Source organism: Sturnira hondurensis, unplaced genomic scaffold (genome assembly GCF_014824575.4).
Source record: "Sturnira hondurensis isolate 20B ecotype Veracruz unplaced genomic scaffold, ASM1482457v3 Scaffold0009244, whole genome shotgun sequence".
Taxonomy (NCBI): domain Eukaryota; kingdom Metazoa; phylum Chordata; class Mammalia; order Chiroptera; family Phyllostomidae; genus Sturnira; species Sturnira hondurensis.
Genome location: NW_028081875.1, coordinates 5,201,198 through 5,218,239, shown reverse-complemented (window position 1 = coordinate 5,218,239; position 17,042 = coordinate 5,201,198). Strand labels below are relative to the sequence as shown.

Here is a 17,042-nt window from a genome sequence, read left to right as displayed (position 1 = left end):
AAGTAAGAAGGACTAAAAGAAGAAAGAAGGAAAGAGAAAAAAAGGTATTCAAAGACAAAAAAATAATACAAAATTTAAAAAATAAGAGATTACTGAAAATAACAAAAAGAAAAACAAAAAAAAACGTTTTTGGTTTCAAACTGGCCACAAGTTTGAAACCAAACTTGGTGTGGTTTGAAAAACCAAACTGGTTTTTCTGGTCTTGCAGGCTGCAGCAGGCTGAAGGGAGTTTGGTATGGCTTTTCTCCCTTCCCCTGCACTCAGCCAGTCTTGCATGCATTCTCCCTAGAGCTAGTCTGGCACTTCTCCCCAGCACCTTGGATGTGGGATCCAGGTTTTCCTCAGAGGCTCTTTCTCCGGGTTTGGTGCTGTGGGATGGGGTGCGGGTGCGTGCACGTGCATTCTAGCAGGCTGCCTTGGTCCCTTCCCAGTGCTATGCAGGTGCACAGGGCCTTCTGCACAACCTTCCACATGACCTTCCATGCAACCTCAGGATCGCTGCCTGGTTGGGTGGGGAGTAGGCCGAGCATCTGTTGCAGGGGAATTCCCCAGTTTTTCTTTTTAAGAAATTCTTCATACTCAGGCCTGCCGCTTTGTGCAGCCCAATTCTCCAGCCAGACCAGTGACTATCAGGGTCAGTGCCCCTCACTGCCTGACTCTCAACTCTCCCAAGCTGGTGACCACAGACTCCAAGGGTGATCACAGCCCCTGTGTGTTTGTCTCTTTGTCCTTATTCCCCTCTCTGTGACTTCAAGCAACCAGGTCTCTCCCCATGCTGCTTAAACCTTGTTTGGCTGAGGAGGGAGGGAGCAGTTGACCTGGCTCTCTCCCAGGGACTCTGACAGGCCCTCTGCTCCCAAGGAGTCTGTGGTAGACCCAGCGCCTGGTGGGCATGGGGCCTGGGGCTACAGCTGCCCTGGTCCCCGAGCTGGTCCATGGGACTTTATTGTCCTGAAGCACTCTCCTTACCATCTGGTTTTTCAGTGTCCGCTGCAATTTTTGGTCTCTTATTTTCATATATATTGGGGTACTGTTGGCTGTTTGCTCTCTTCCTCCATAAATCAGCCAGGTTTTTCTCCCGTGTGTAGGGGGAAGTAGCATCTGCTCCCTCCTACTCCGTCTCCATCTTCCTTCCGCAACAAAATTCTTAATGTATCCTTCGAAAGTGAAATACAAGACAGAGTAAAATGTGAGTAGAGGAGGTATGCCCCTTGTTTCAGATAATGTTACATGGAAGTGAGAAAAATGTCACAAAGTCACCGAAACGTGGTTTCTGAGGGAAAAATTGAGATCTTTGGTTAAGGAAAGTTAAGCAAGGATTGCATTTTAAAGTAATCTAAACCAATCTAAATCTTCTGTATTATACAAAGTCTTTGGAAAGGGGAACAGAAAATATAACAAACTTAAGTCCTTATTTTTCATAGTCGCTATAATTTCTATTATTGAAAAGTAAATCATTCCTCAAAATAAGTGTTACTAGAACTGTTAACAGGAGATGACTTATTGGGAAGTGTTACTATGCTCATGCAAATTCAGCATTTGAAATGACTGATTAGCACCACTGAGATTTTTTTTTTCTGCTTTTACTGTGCCCATTTCATCAAACAGATAAGGAATGAAGAGTCTTCTAAACTTACCACAAATGTTCATGTTTGGAATTACCCATAATTACTATCTTAATTAATTACATATTTCCTCCCCTCGCTTCCCTTTTTCAGTTTCTTTGCAGGCAATTTTTTTTTTATTGGAATAGGTGTAGGGGGTGGCGGAGAGGATCCCCTCTAGAGACAAAGCCAGAGGAGTGGACTGGATCAGCTGGACGTATGAGCTGAAAGAGAAACTATTCTTTGGAGGAACTGCCCTGGGCAGGTTGTCAGAAGGGAAGCCTTACCAGAAAGCTTTCAGCCACTCTCATTTGGGTTGCATTTTAGATGTTACCTGTTAACAATGGTGCACACCAACTTTCCCATTTCTCAGTTCAACAGCAAAAATCAACATTTGTAAAAGGTAATGAGAGGAGGAGATTCAAGTATATAACTTGCTTTGCATTAATCAATACTGACTTTCCATGAAGATTTAAATAAGAGTAGAATTCATCCCGGTGGCAAGAGATCATATGGATCAGACAAAATCTGAATAGCAATAACACAATGCAATAATACACACTGTGCAAGGGTATATAAACTAAGACGTCTTAACTGAGTGTAATGAGGGTTGAAAGGACTGAGGGGGATGTGGCTGGGGAGCAATGCAAGGCCTGCTCCCCAACAAGAGAGTTAAAGGTGGCAAACAGTAGTGACTGATGAAGCAAAGATGACTCTGTTCACTCACTGTGCTGAGCAGGTCACATCACCTCTTCCCACTATAAAATGAGAAGCAAATGCCACCCACTGCATAAGGCTGCTGTGATAGCTTAAGAAAGTTCCATGTAATGTATTTAGCATAATGCCTGGACTGCAATCTGTTCTTAATAAATGTCAGTAATTGCCTGTTTTAGTTTAAAATGGATCTGAAAGGATGGGCAGGATTGTAGCAGGAGGTGGCAGCAGAGGGTAAGGTGTTTTAGGCTTAGCAGCTGGTGTGTGTGTGTGTGTGTGTGTGTGTGTGTGTGTGTTCAGAATATAGCAGATACACAAGCCAAAGAATAGAGAATATCCATGCGCTGTTAGTGACTAGTAAGGCTTTGAGGGCTATTCCATGTGTCCAGTAGAAATGTAATGTGAACCACATATGTCATTTTAAATTTCCTAGTAGTTACATTTAAAAAGTTAAAAGAAATAGTTAAGATTAATTTCAATAATAGGTTTTATTATTTCTAGTATTCCAAAACATTTCAATGTGTGATCAGTGACAAAATGTTAATAAGATATTTTATATTTTTTGTACGACTAAGTCTTCAAAACATTGTATGATTTTTCTACTTACAATACATTTCAGTTCGGATCCCCCACATTTCAAGTGACCAGTAACCGCGTAAGGCTAGTGGCTGCTTATCGGACAGTCTAACGCTAGAAGGTCTTACTGTGATAGTAGTAACTCTTTCTCCAATGTCTTTCCTCAATTGAAAAGAAAAAAAGGAAAGGAAAAAGAGAGGGAGAAGAAGAATACTCCATGTATTTTTCACTACTGGCCTAATCCTGAGATATTTACTAAGAAAAACACTTTGGTCAAAGAATTTTGGTACATACTACACACTTTAACCCTTCTAGGTCATTTCACATAGAGGCTCTAGAAATCTTGCAACAAAGAAACCTGTTTCAATCCTTGTAACTCCTCATTTCCCAATTTAGTAGGATTATGGAACAACATTTTCTTTTAACACTAGCATTGGTAATATTGGTTGGCAGCCTGTTCTCTTCAACCTGCTTTTACCTTAAGGGTTTTAGTTTTGAAATATTTTATACAAACAAATTTCTCATGAAAAGAGTGACTCAGTATTTCTCTCAGCACATTGCATCTAAGAGATACTCAGTCAATATTTGTTTAATTAATGAATAGTCATGATCAAGACACCTCCCATACATTAGTTTGCCTCTATAGAGGAATTAAATGACAGCTTTGATAATTTAAAATTATGAATGTTAGAAACACTTGAATATGCCCTAGAGAAATTTTAGTTTGCTAAGAAACCAGTATGTTTGAAATGAATTGGCATTTCTCTTAGGAACACAGCCATGTTAAAGTTTAATAACCAAATTGAAACTGATGCCCTTTGCCAAGGAAGTGCTTCTTGTGTCCACATGCTGTGAGATTAATACAGCACAAGGTTCAGACAGCTTCCTGTCATTCTAGCAGCTCCACCCGGCCAATGGGAAGCCTCAAAAAAAAAAAAACATACAGTTTTTTGGGGGGTTGGAAGTTGCTTCTTTTTTAAATATACAATTATATTTTTCTTATGTAAAGACAGAGTCTTTATGATGCTGGTGTTCAAGTTTCTATATGTAAGATTTTATAACGTCATATAGATGGACAGTAGGCTTAGTTTAGCATCCCTTTTGGTTAGTTTGGGTTTGGCTTGTTATTGTTTTTTCAAAGTCAAACCCCTTTGGAAGTTGATGAATAACATCTTGCCTAGTAGGTTTTTCCCAAGGATGTTCAAAACACAAAAACAAAAACAAAAAACCTTTGTCTTAAACACTTAGGGATGCAACTACAGTAACGTTAGTGAAAATCAGATGTTGGCAGCAGCGGAATTCTATTATTCCCATGTGGCAAGAGCACTGGATACCTAAAACGATAGTCTGATGTTAGAGGAATGGTAACCATTGACAGGCCTCTAGTGATGGTAAACCCCCTTCTTTGTGAGGCCAGACATGTTTATCATCCTCCCTAGTGTACTAGTTTATTAAATCCAAATTGGAAATATTTGCTGGAATGCTAAAACTCAGTCAGTAAGTACTAGTGTAAATGCCTGTTTTATGATTCGTACTGTGTGATGCTCATGGTGCATGGACAAATAAAAAATTAAAATGAGAACTGACTGAGCAACACACTGAAACAAGCTCTAAGAGCTCTAAGTTGGGGGTCCACAATGTAATCGTTTAAGAATTGTTAAGATACATGAAATGTTATGTGATAATATAGAAATGAAATAATGGTTAGTGGACAAAGGATAACATACACCATTATATGATGCATATACGAGGGGATGTATGTATGACTTTGACCTTTCCCTTTTTGTAAAATGAAAGATTTGGGAGTATAATAAAGATTTTCAAAGTGGGCATCTATGAGTATGGGCTTATTCTCTGGGGTTCACATATCCTCCTTAGAAGTTTTTGAAATATATTTTTATTTCAAGGATAACAGTAATTTGTTTACCCATATTCTGGGTCATCTAAGGCAGTGTTTTTCAAAATGACCCCCTAGTGGACTATAACCCATTAAATAAAAGTGAGTGGAATGGAAAACATCAGAATGCATAGTTAGTAATACGATTTAAGTATTGTTTTATAAAATGCTTGTTTTTGTTTTGGATTGTGTATGGGTATGCATCATGATGCAAAATGTATTTATTACTGTAGGCAGAAGTCGAAAAGAGATTGAGAGCTGTTACTCACTGGTTCTTAAACCGTGCTGCACCCTGCAGTCACCCAACAGGCTTTGAAAAATAGGTCCGTGTAGCCGCCCTCCCAGAAATTCTACTATATCTGATTTGAGGTGTGACCTGAGCATGAGGTTTGCATAAAACTTCTCAGGTGTGCAGGCGCGGGTGTGAGCTCCTGAACAGGTGAGCCTTGTAGCCGAGTTCTGCCAGGCAATTTCAGTGCCCATCTTTGGTTCGTGTTTTTTAATTTGCCTTGGAAACAAGTCATCCCACTCCACTGGAATGTTGCAGGATGTGATGAAGGAGCAGAGGGGGCTGAGGACAAAGAAAATGTATTGCCGCAAGTGAAGACCAAATGTAGTCTAGTGGGGGGGGATGAATAAAAGCTTCACAGTAGTTCAGATAGAGAAATGTGGAGGGAGAATTACAGTGTCAAAGAAGGGTTGGAACAATCTGATTTGTGTGAGCAATTCCACCTGCTATCCCACTCTGGGGGAACACCTCAATCTCCTGTTTCCCCAGGTGGTGTTTTCATAGATGCCTCTCACTCTTGTGAACCTCTGAAGAACACAGCCAGACTAACTTTAAGGATAATTCCTGGTTTACTCTCTTGCATTAGTCTTTCCCCTCACAGAAGATGTAACTCCACTCCTATTCATTTTGAAGAAGTGACTTAAGTTTCAGTACATCATCATCTATTACATTAAAATAATCTTATTTCTTACTTTCTATTTTTCAGCCTTCTTTATTAATTATTTTTGGGGAGTTGAGGAAAATATGACTTTAAAATATTTTTTAAATGCTGCAGACTTGAAAAATAAAATAAAATATTCACAGAGGGTTAAAGTCTTTTAAAAGTCTGTTGAATACTAAATAAAAATACAAATCTTTTTAATGTAAAAACATTCAAGAACATTTCACAAGTATGTTGGAGATATTTTAAAGGGACATAAGGTTTTTCCTTGATATCATATTTTTTCAAAGAACATTTTATTTTAAAAAAATATTATTTTGTATTAGTGTCAGGTATTCAGTATGTGGTTAGATAATCATATGCTATAGAAAGTGTTCCCACCAATATTTCCAGTACCCACCTGGCACCATACACAGTTACTGCAATATAATTGGCTATATTTCCTATGCTCTTCTTTACATTACCATGACTATTTTGTAAGTGAAATTTGCACTTCTTAATCCCATCACCTTTTTCACTCAGTTCACCAATGCCCTTCCCCTGTAGCAAACTGCAGTCCACTCTGTTATATGAGTCTGTTTCAATTTGGATTGTTTATTTATTTTGTTCTTTAGATTCCACATAGAAGTGAAATCATGGCATTTACTTTTCTCTGACTTACAGAGATGGTACTAAAACAGAGTCCTGACTAAAATAGAGATGGTGCCAAAGTTGTCCTAGAAGCTGTTTAATACTCTCCTCATTTTTTAATATTCTTTTTTGTTCTTGTTCTGCAGGGTGCTTTTTTACTTCTTTGTGTGCCAAATCATTAATTTGATTCGCAGCTTCATCCATTCTACTGTTCTTTCCCCATAAATTGTTTTTTGTTTCAGTTGTGTAATTGAAGTGTAAATGTGTAATTGTAATTATGTAATTTTAGTGTAAAATTCATTTCTGACTGGGTCTTTTTTATGCTGCTGAGGTTCTCACTAAGTTCCTTGAGCATCCTTATAAACAGTGTTTTGAACTCTGCTTCTGATAGATTGCTTATCTCCATTTCTTTAGCTCTTTTCCTGGAGTTTTGATCTGTTCTTTCATTTGGGCCATGTTTCTTTATCTCCTCATTTTGGCAGCCTCCCTGTTTTTGTTTCTCTGTATTAGGTAGACCTGCTTTTACTCCCTGTCTTGGTAGTGTGGCCTAATGTAGCAGGTGTCCTGTAGGGTCCAGTGGGGCACAGCCTCCCCTATCACTTGAGCTGAGTACTCAAGATGAGCCCTTCATGTGGGCTGAGTACACCCTTCTCTTGTAGTGGAGCCTTGGTTGCTGTTGGCAAATCAATGGGAGGGGTTTACCTAGGCCAGTCAGCTGCAAAGACTGGCTGTGCCCACTGACTACCAACCTCCACCCTCCATAGAGGATCTCCTGTGCAGGGGGAGGGTGGTGGTTCTCTGACATGGTCTGTAGCTGTCCACTGGGTGCATTGGCCTTGGAGTTTCCTGGGTGGTATAGGCCAATCTCAGCCTCCACCTGTGTTTTGCCTCGGGCAAAGCAATCAATCTGAGATGGCTGCTACTTATGCTGGGCTTGGAGAGTCCCAGGTGAAGCCAATCTGTGACTCTAATTTGGCTGTTGCTAGGGTTCACTGAAGCCAGCTATTGCTTGTTTGATAGGATTTTTGAGCCAAGAGTAGTCATTCTTATGGAAAAGCAACTTGGATGGGTCCGTAAGTTGAGTGGGGTAGAGCCTCTGTGGATCTCCAAGGTGGGTCTCACAGTGTTAGCCAGGTTGATGGAGTCTGAGATATGGCACCAGCCTACAGACTTTGTGGAGGGTGTGGGGGCTCAGCAAAGGGACAATCACCTGTGCTTGCCCTGATGCCAGACACTTCAGTCTCTCCCTGTGTACCACTGGTGCCCTTCAAGCTTCTAGAACTCAGAGGGAGCAAGACTGGGTAGAGGAGTCAATGTGTTGGTTCCCCAAGAGGAACTGCATAGGGCTCCAGCCACCTCCTCTACCGACTCAATCTCTGCTGGTTTTCACAGCCAGAAGTTGTGGGGACTTATCTTCCTGGCACTGGAATCCTGGGCTGGGTGGCCTGGTATGGGTCTGGGACTCCTGGGTTCCAAGGAATCCCTCTCAAATGTTTATCCACGTAGGTGTGGGGCCAACCCATTATGCATCCAGACCTCTCTTACCAGTCTGAATGGATGTGGTTTCTTCAATTCTGTAGTGGTCAGACTTCCTCCATTCAACTCGATTTCTGACATTCCTGAATGATGGTTGTTATATATTTTAGTTGTAATTTTGACATAGTTGTGCAAAGAGGTGAGCCATGTCTACCTGTATCGCCATCTTGACTGGAAGTTTGGAAAATTTTTGATTACTGCTTCAATTTCATTAGATGTAATGAGTCTGTTTAGATTTTGTTTCTTCTTGATTCAGTTTTGGAAGGTTGTGTGTTTCTAGGAATTTGTCTATTTCTCCAGATTCTCCAACTTGTTAGCATGTAGTTGTTCATATACTTCCTTATAACTCTTTGTATTTCTATGTTGACAGTTTTTATTTCTCCTCTTTCATACCTGATTTTGTTATTTTGTCCCTCGCTTTTTTTTTCTTGATGTGAGTGGATTATTTTTTCAAAGAACTAGCTCTTGGTTTCATTGATTTTTGTATTTTTTTAAACTTTATTTTGTTTATTTCTGGTCTGGTCTTTATTATTTCCTTCCTTCTGCTCACTTTGGGATTTTTTTTCTAATTCTCTTCCTAGTATTTTTAGGTCTAAGGTTACGTTGTTTATTTGTGATTTTTTGTTGTTTCTTGAGGTTGGCATATAATGCTATGAATTTTCCTCTTAGGACTGCTTTCCCTGTATTACATAAATTTTGTGTTGTGTTGTGTTTTCATTTGTCTCAGGTGTCTTTTGATTCCTTCCTTGGTCTCACTGTTAACCCACTCATTGTTTAGTAACATATTATTTAACCTTCATGTTTGTTTTTTGCAGTTCTTGTAGCTGATTTCTAGTTTCATACTGTTGTGGTCAGAGAAGTTTCATGATATGATTTCAATCTTCTTAAACTTATTGAGACTTCTTTTGTTTCCTAGCATGTGTCTATCCTAGAAAATATTCCAATTGCGCTTGAAAAGAATGTATATTTTGCTGTTTGGGGATGAAATGCTGTGAGAATATCAGTTAACTCCATCAGGCCTAATGGGTCACTTAACGCTGCTGTTTTCTTATTTTCTGTCTGGTAGATCTATCCATTGGTGTAAATGGGTGTTGAAATCTCCTACTTTGACTCTATTTTTGCCTGTCTTTCCCTTTATGTTTATCAAGATTTGCTTTATATTTAGTCACTCCTGTGTTTGCTGCATAAATGTATACAAAGGTTATATCCTCTTGTTAGATTGATCCCTTCATCATTATGTAATGTCTTCATTCGTTTCTTATTATACTCTTTGTTTTAAAGTCTATTTTATCTGTTATAAATATTGCCACCCCAACCTTTTGTGGTTTTTTTTGCATGAAATATCTTTTTCTCCCTCTTTTCTTTCAATCTCTGTGAATCTCTTGTAGACAGCATATATATGGGTCTTGTGGTTTTATCCATTCATTTACCCCATGTCTTCTGATAGCAGCATTTAACCTGTTTACAGTTAAAGGGTTATTAATAGATACATATTAATTGCCATTTTATTCTTTATAGCTGTTTCTCCTTTTTTCCTATTTTCTTTCTTCCTGTTAAAAATGTCCCTTTAACAATCCTGTAACACTTGTTTGGTATTCATTTACTTTTCTTGGAAGCCCTTTATTGCTCATTCAATTTTAAGTGATACCCCAGCTGAGTAGAGTAGTCTTGGTTGTAGCTCCTTGCATTTCATTACTTTGAATATTTCTCACAAGTCCCTTCTGGGCTGAAATAGGAGCTCTTTTGTAGGTAACTCGCTGTCTTTTCCTTGCTGCTCTTAAGATTCTCTGTTTGTCTTTGTCCTTTGCCATTTTAATTACAATGTTTCTTGGTGTGGGCCTCTGTGTTTTCATCAAATTTAGAACTCTCTGCACTACTTTGGCTTGTGTGTCTTTTACTTTCAGCAGATTAGGGAAGTTTTCAGTCATTATTTCTTCAAATAAGTTCTCATTCCTCTGCTCTGTTTCTTCTTCTTCTGGTACCCCTATACTGTGGATGTTTGTTACGCTTAATGTTTTTCCAGAGGGCTTAAGCTATAGTCATTTAAAAAATATATTTTGGTGTGTGTTTTGATTGGACATTTTGTGCCACATTGTCTTTCAAATTGCTCATTTGATCCTCCTCTTCATCTGATCTGCTACTGATTCCTTCTAGTGTATTCCTCATTTCAGATATTGTTTTAATTTCTGACTGGTTCCTTCCTACAGTTTCTATGTCTTTTTTTATGTTTACTATCTCTTTGTTTAAGCTCTCAATGATTTCATACATTTTTGCCTAAGTTTCTTAAGCATCCTTATAACAATTGTTTTGAACTCTGTATCTGGTAGATTGCTTGCCTCCATTTCACGTAGTTTGTTTTCCTAAGGGTTTCTTTTGTTCTTTTGGGGGGCATCTTTCTTTGTTTCCCCATTTGGCTGCCTTTCTGTCATTTCTTTCTGTGCATTTGGTAGATCTGCTGTGCCTACCAGTATTGGTTTTTGGCCTTAAGCAGTAGTTGTCCCGTGGGGCTCATGGTGCTGTCTTTCTGATCACCTGAGCTAGGTGCTCCAGGAGTGTCTTTGATGGGTTTTATGAACCCTCCTGTTGTAGTTGAGTCTATTGCTGTTGGTTGAATATGAGGATTGACCCTGACTACAGGGTACAAACTACTGTACTGGGGCCGACCCCATGAGTTGGAATTTGCTTTAACAAATTACTGTACTGGGGCAGTCTGGGGCTGCCAATATTTCCCTTTGGATTTGGCACTTTGGAGCTAATTGGGTCATGCTCTGATGTGGTCTGAAGCCTGCCATTGGGTTTATTGGTCGGTCCTGGTATCTCTTTTGAGGAACTCTGGTACAGGTCAATGTCAAGTGCTACCTGTGACTGGCTCTATAGTACTTGGTTGGAGCTACAAATTGATCCACAGTTTTCAGCTGCCTCTGCTGGGCCTGGGTGTATGTGCACAAGGCCCAGCTGTGTATCGAGGTTGGCTTCCACCAGCACTGGCCCCTGGGTCAGTTTAGCATAATATCCAAGGCACTCCAAGATCTACCTCTCTTTGCCAGATGTCTGTTACCCTGTCACTGAAAGGGCCTCTGTCTGTGTGCCAGTTGCTTGAGGTAGATTCTCAGTCAGTCACCAGGTAGGGGCCAGTGTTGTTCACCACACTGATACAGATCCAAACATGGCATCAGTGGTGGGACTCAAGCCACTCAGAAAAGTCTCAGAGTACGCAAAGTCCAGCTGCCACCTGTAAGGTGCCTTCAGACCCTTGTGGTGGTGTGATGTCTCAGAGAGTAGTCAGGATGAGGCCAACAGAGTTCATCAGTCCCAAACAGATCAAGAATTGGCCATGTGAGTGGAAATCTCTGCACAGGAATGTAGCACCAGTCAGACATGTGAGGGAAAAATGGCTTCCACCCTACAGCCACATAGCTCAGTCTCTCGTTGATCATGCCTGGACCTCCTCAAAAGCCTTCCAAGATAGTTCAAACCAAGGACCCAAGCTGTAGCTGGCCACAGTTGGGCAACTCCTCTGTAGTACATGAGTGTGACAAGGTGGTCTAGTGTATCTCCCTTGGGAGAGAGTGCTGTTGAAGCCAATGAAGCATAGAGGCAATTTGCCCCACTCCAGAGCCACACAACTCAGTCTCTGACATTCCCCAAGTTTACCCTCAAGAGCCCACCAAGAAAGCCTTTACCAGGGATCCAATCAACTAACTTTTCATCATGACTTGAGCTCCACAGGACAGGGCATTGGAGAGTAGGCAAGGAGTGGAGAGGGAAGGTTTACTGCATTTCCCTGGGATATTGCTCTGTGGAAGGGAATGCTGGATCCAGAAAGGATGGCATCTGTGGGGAGTGTGGAATTGGGATTCAGCACAGGGACCATCACCTTTGTCTCTTCTGCTTTCTCCTCGGAGCCACACATCTAAGTCTGTCCTCTCAAGACTTCAGTTCTCCCTGGTTCACTCTCCCTCTGCCAAAGCCCAAGGTGACTGGCCACAGATGAGATTTTGTGTGCTCTCCTTTAAGAGGACATCTGGGCTTTTTGCAGACTCCAGTGTCTCCCTGGCGGACAAAATATCCGCTGAATTATATGGCCAGATATTATGTGAACTCCTCTTCCTCACTGTGGTGTCCTGGAGATGGGGTTGGCACCCTTTGCTCCTCACAGGATAGCCTTGCAGCTAAGTATCCCTCAGGTTTTTCAACCACTACCTGGGGGTATGGGAGAGCTCTTTTTGCATCTCTGCCCTTCCTACCAGTCTCAATGTGGTTTCTTATGCAAATCCTTGGTTACAAAACTCTGTTCAGCTAGTATTCAGTGGGGTATACAGATTGGTTGTTCTATAATTTGGTTGTAATTCCGGTTTGGACCTTGGAGGAGTTTCCATCTAATCTGCCACCATCTTGTATCCCTCTTCTAATTGTAGTGTTTACCTTCTTGTAATTTAATTTATAATTTTGCTTGATATAGTTGTACAAGATCATTAGAATAAGGCATTTAGTTATTTTATTTGTGCATACTTATTTAATATGGTAGTATAAACAATGCGTTGGAGGAAGAGCTAGATTTTTAAGCCTCGAAAGGATAACCTTCCCTTGCTCCTGGCCCCCTTTGCTCTTTTTTTTTTTTTTTAAAGATTTTATTTATTTATTTATCTTTAGAGGGGAAGGAGAGAGGGAGAGAAACATCAATGTGTGGTTGCCTTTTGTGTGTCCCCTGCTGGGAATTGGCCTGCAGGGAACTGGACTACAACCCAGGCATGTGCCCTGACTGGGAATCGAACCTCAATCCTCTGGTTCGCAGGCCCGCACTCAATCCACTGAGCTACACCAGCCAGGGCCCCTTCGCTCTTTGTGACAGCAGCTCACACTCAGTACTCTGGGCCAGTAAGTTAACCCAAGTTCTTCTCTGTCTAGCAGCAAAGATGAGAAGATGTTGTGAAGCAATAGAAATGGAGCTTAAATTTTGCTTGGGTTATTTTTTAGTAGCCCTGTCGATATGTGAAGTTCAAGTTCAGAGGAAAATCTGAATTAGGAAAAAGTGTTGGGATTTAAATTATTACCCCCAAAAGAAGATGATGATGATGACAATGACTAATGTTGGTGATTTATTAAGTAATTTCTAAGTACCCTATAATGGGACAATGCTTTCCATGGACGATTTTACTTGATTCCTAGAACACCCCTTGGGGTGGGTGTTATTGCAGTCACTCCACCTAACTCATAGGGAACCCAAGAAAGTAAGGTGAAGTACTTTATCTGAAGTTCTCAGCTGAGAGTTGAGATGAAGAGTGTTGCCTTCAGGCTTGAGAGCTGGTGTTCTCAAATACAAAGGGGCAGAGAGGCTATTCCAAGCTAGAAATTCATATCTGGAGAATTAGGCAAAGGGTAAGGGTGTGTAACACCAGCCAGAGAGTATATCAGGAGAGAAGGTCAGAGTTCAGTTATACAGCCTGATGGAGGAGTTGGGACTGTGAAATATTAATGAGTTTTTTGAATGAGATCATTAAAAAAAGATAAGATGTCTTGAGAATGAAACAAGCTAAGTGCAGGATGACACATGATAAGTATTAATTTAGAAAAGAAACAAGACACAGAGAGAGACTGAATATTTGAATGCACAAATCTGTAAAGATGTAATACCAAATTATAACAGTGTTCACCTCTGAGAAGGATCTAGGCTACAGGTGTTAGTGATGATGGTCAAAGGGAACTTGAACTTTGATCTTGTATTTGTGCTTGGTTTTCTGATTGTTTGCAAGTTAGATGACTGCATTTATGTACTTAATTTTGAAAATTATGGTGTTGATGCAAAAAAACAAATAGATTATAATTTGGTAATTTTATATTCAGGTTAGTTTTATCTCTAAATCCTAGACTAGTAGATTGCAAGGACTGTTTAAATTTGTATGAGCTAATTTGATGCAAGGGGTAAAGAAATAAACAAGTTGAACTTAATTGATAGAAAATAGAAATTGACTAATCATTGCTGATTAGTTCCTTTCTTTTAAGTGGAAGACTATTTGGAGTTTTAGAAATCTGAGCATTGGCATAGAGATTTAGAGAACACTCTGGGAAAGAAGGTCCCCTCTTCAGTTGCCTGGTCCAGAGGAGGGGAGGAGGGGTCAGAATAGAGTGGCAAGGCCATTCATTATACTCCCATCTATCAGTGCCTCCTCCCAGAGCCACATGAGGGAGCAAGTTTTCTATGTGAGCATTCATAATGTATTTTTAAAAATGCCTAAGAAACCCTAAATATTTTATTCTGTGTGTTGTAGATGGACACAAGAAATCTGGACTTTTGAACTTCTACTGGAAAAGATAATATGAGCAAGCCCTTTAAGATGCTGGGGAGGTTGGGCTGAACTAATTTGGGAGATGAGAAGAGATGCTGGCATCAAGGGTATGTAACAAGATTATATAACCCAATGTGTGACAACCCATGGACTGCTTTTCATTTCCAAGTTCTTCAACAGAATGAAAATGTTGTGTGCTCTAGCTTGGTTCTGTTGGTGTGGATGTGACTTCTTTCTTCAGAGAGCCAGATGTTTCCCTGTTTCCAGATTATCCAAAGGATTTAATTTATAATGCATTGGCTCTCTGAATCATGGCCAAGCCATGATCAGGAGAGTTCAGGAACCTCAAGAGCATAAAATACAACTGCTCACATTCATGGAGCACTATGAGCCAGGCATGGCTCTAAGCAGTTTAATTGATTAGTTTATTCAGTTCTCACAATAGCACCATGTGGACACTGATGTTGCCTATATCTTAGACATGGGGACATCAGAGGACGCAGAAAACCTGTTTGATGACTGAGAGAGAACAGTCATGATGATGAGGCCCTGTCCCAACAAAAAGCTTTACTCCTTTTCTCATACATCTCTTACCTTTCCTCTCATCCCCAATTTTCATCTATGATTTTTTCGTATAATCATAGATCTCCACATCGAAAGGGAATTTGCGTGAAAGGGATATCACTGTAGGTCACTGGAAGAGAGGATATTTTCCAAAAGTGGCCAGAGCAATGGTGCTGATTTTCCTGAACCATCCCATGCCCCCTCAAGCTGGGAACTTTACTTTTCCTTCCCTTGGTGGAATATGGGTGACTGCCTTGACAGAGATAATGTGGCAGAAGTGATACTGAGTGACTTCGAAGTGGAGATCAGCAAAGATGATGTGGTGCCCACCTGGCTCTCTCATGTTCTTTGGATGATTGCCTCTGAGACCAGCCACCATGATGTGAGGAAACCCAGGCCCCCTAGAAAGGCTACATGGAGGTGTTCCAGCTAACAGCTCAGCTAAGTCCCACTGACCTGTCAGCAAGACTTTGAAGGTTTCTGGCCCCAGCCTCGGTGCTGCCCACATTGGTGGTGAGTGGAGCTGGGACAGCTGGCTGTCCAAAGCTGGCAAAATCAAAGCTGGCTTTGATGAAGCATCCCACTGAGCACTACTTCCACAGCAGGGTCAGGAGCAAAATAAACATTGTCATTGTTTTTGTATGATCTCATTTAAATCCACTGCAGTACCACTCACCGTAGGTGTCATTACACTCAAAGAGAATGGAGGCCAAGTGAGATGAAGTGACTCACCCAAGGCACACAAGCAGATGGGATTTGAACTCAGGCCTCACTGATGCTAAGCTTCTGAGATCCACCCTGTCCCAACCTCCTGATCCTTCTGAATCAGGAGCTGGGGACCTTGCTATCCCTCAGATACAACTCTTACAGAAAGCAAACCCATTTGAAGTAAGAGGACAAGAAAGTAGCTTTGGAGAATTATCTTTACATAGTCTGTTGTGACTCTGTTTTCTTAATTTGAACCCTAGATCAATCTGTTGGTTATGGCTTAAACACACAATTCTCTCAGGAAGCTGTCTGCCGTCTCTCCATGAGCTTAGATTCCATGGTTTCTGCTCTGGTTACAAGAGACACTTTTTTGTGTCATGTAAAGTAGTAATCATTTCTGCAGTCGAAAGCTTCTTTATCATCAGTGTTTGTTTCTTGTTTAACTTCAGGCTCCTTGAGGCCAGGGCTTGGTCTGTGTCACATGTTTCTCATTTTTTCTATCACAGACTCTGACTTGTGGCAAGCAATAAATAGATGCGAGTTGCCCTGGCTGGTGTAGTTCAGTGGATTGAGCGTGGGCCCGTGAACCAAAGGATTATGATTTGATTCCCAGTCAGGGCACATGCCTGAGTTGCGGACCAGTTCCCAGTGGGGGATGCCTGAGGGCAACCATACATTGATATTTCTCTCCTTCCCTTCCCCTCTAAAGATAAATAAATAAAATGTTTAAAAATAAATAAATAACTGCAAGTTAAATAAACACCAAAGAGCATTATTTGTGAATTTTCTTGATAATGATAAGATAAAGAAGTGCAGGATTCTGGGCATGAGTCTAATCTTGATGCGACAGGGGGTTTTTTTTTTTTGAGGTCAGAGGTTTCTTCTTTGCTTCCCCTGTCTTTCCTGTTAGATAAAATATCTTTGTTTATGACTTTTATAAATAAATAACTTCAATAAAATGCAATGGTACACTAAACAATAACAGGAACTGGCAGGGCTCTGAGACACTATTTTTCACCGGATTGTTATGCAAGGGGAAAATACTTTCCGATGTGAAATTGGAGAATTGACCTTGGTATGAATATTGAAATATGATATGCTTTCATTCTGGTCAGCCTTTGTCATAGGATTGGTGGCACTTGTGTCTTTCACCTTGTATTTATAACTATCTATGCCTATCATGGCAGCTGCTTGAACAACTCTGTCTTTACATTGTCCAGAATGTTCGGCACTTGCCCCATGCTTAGTAGGTATAAGGCTCTAATGATAATGGACATGACAGTAGGACTAGAACATAAGAAGTTTTTAAACTGAGAAGGATAAGTAAATGCAGGCAAAATATTACATAAGTTTTGATCTTTAATTGTATTATTATTTCCTAATCTACCAGTTAGCTTACGCCACCTGACAAACCACTCCAAAACTTAGTAGCTTCAAATAGCAGCCATTTTTATAGTTAATGATTCTGCAGGTTGGCAGTTTAGGCTGGGCTCAGCTGGTTTGGCTAGGTGAGGTGGGCTGACTCATGAGTCTTCAGTCAGCTTCCAGGTTGGCCAGGAGCTAACTGGTCAAGGAT

The 17,042-nt window shown here is 40.6% G+C and overlaps 1 protein-coding gene across 3 annotated transcripts in view; it reads left to right on the top strand.

Moving 5' to 3' along the window:
- The window catches only part of RIN2 (Ras and Rab interactor 2), a 241,542-nt gene that overhangs the window by 47,199 nt on the left and 177,301 nt on the right, over positions 1-17,042 (top strand). For all 3 annotated transcript variants that reach the window (XM_037057024.1, XM_037057028.1, XM_037057025.1), the window contains exon 2: positions 14,177-14,301. In XM_037057024.1, coding sequence (XP_036912919.1) covers positions 14,287-14,301 — 15 coding nt within the window. In that variant the 5' untranslated portion in view covers positions 14,177-14,286. The remainder of the gene's footprint in view (positions 1-14,176; positions 14,302-17,042) is intronic.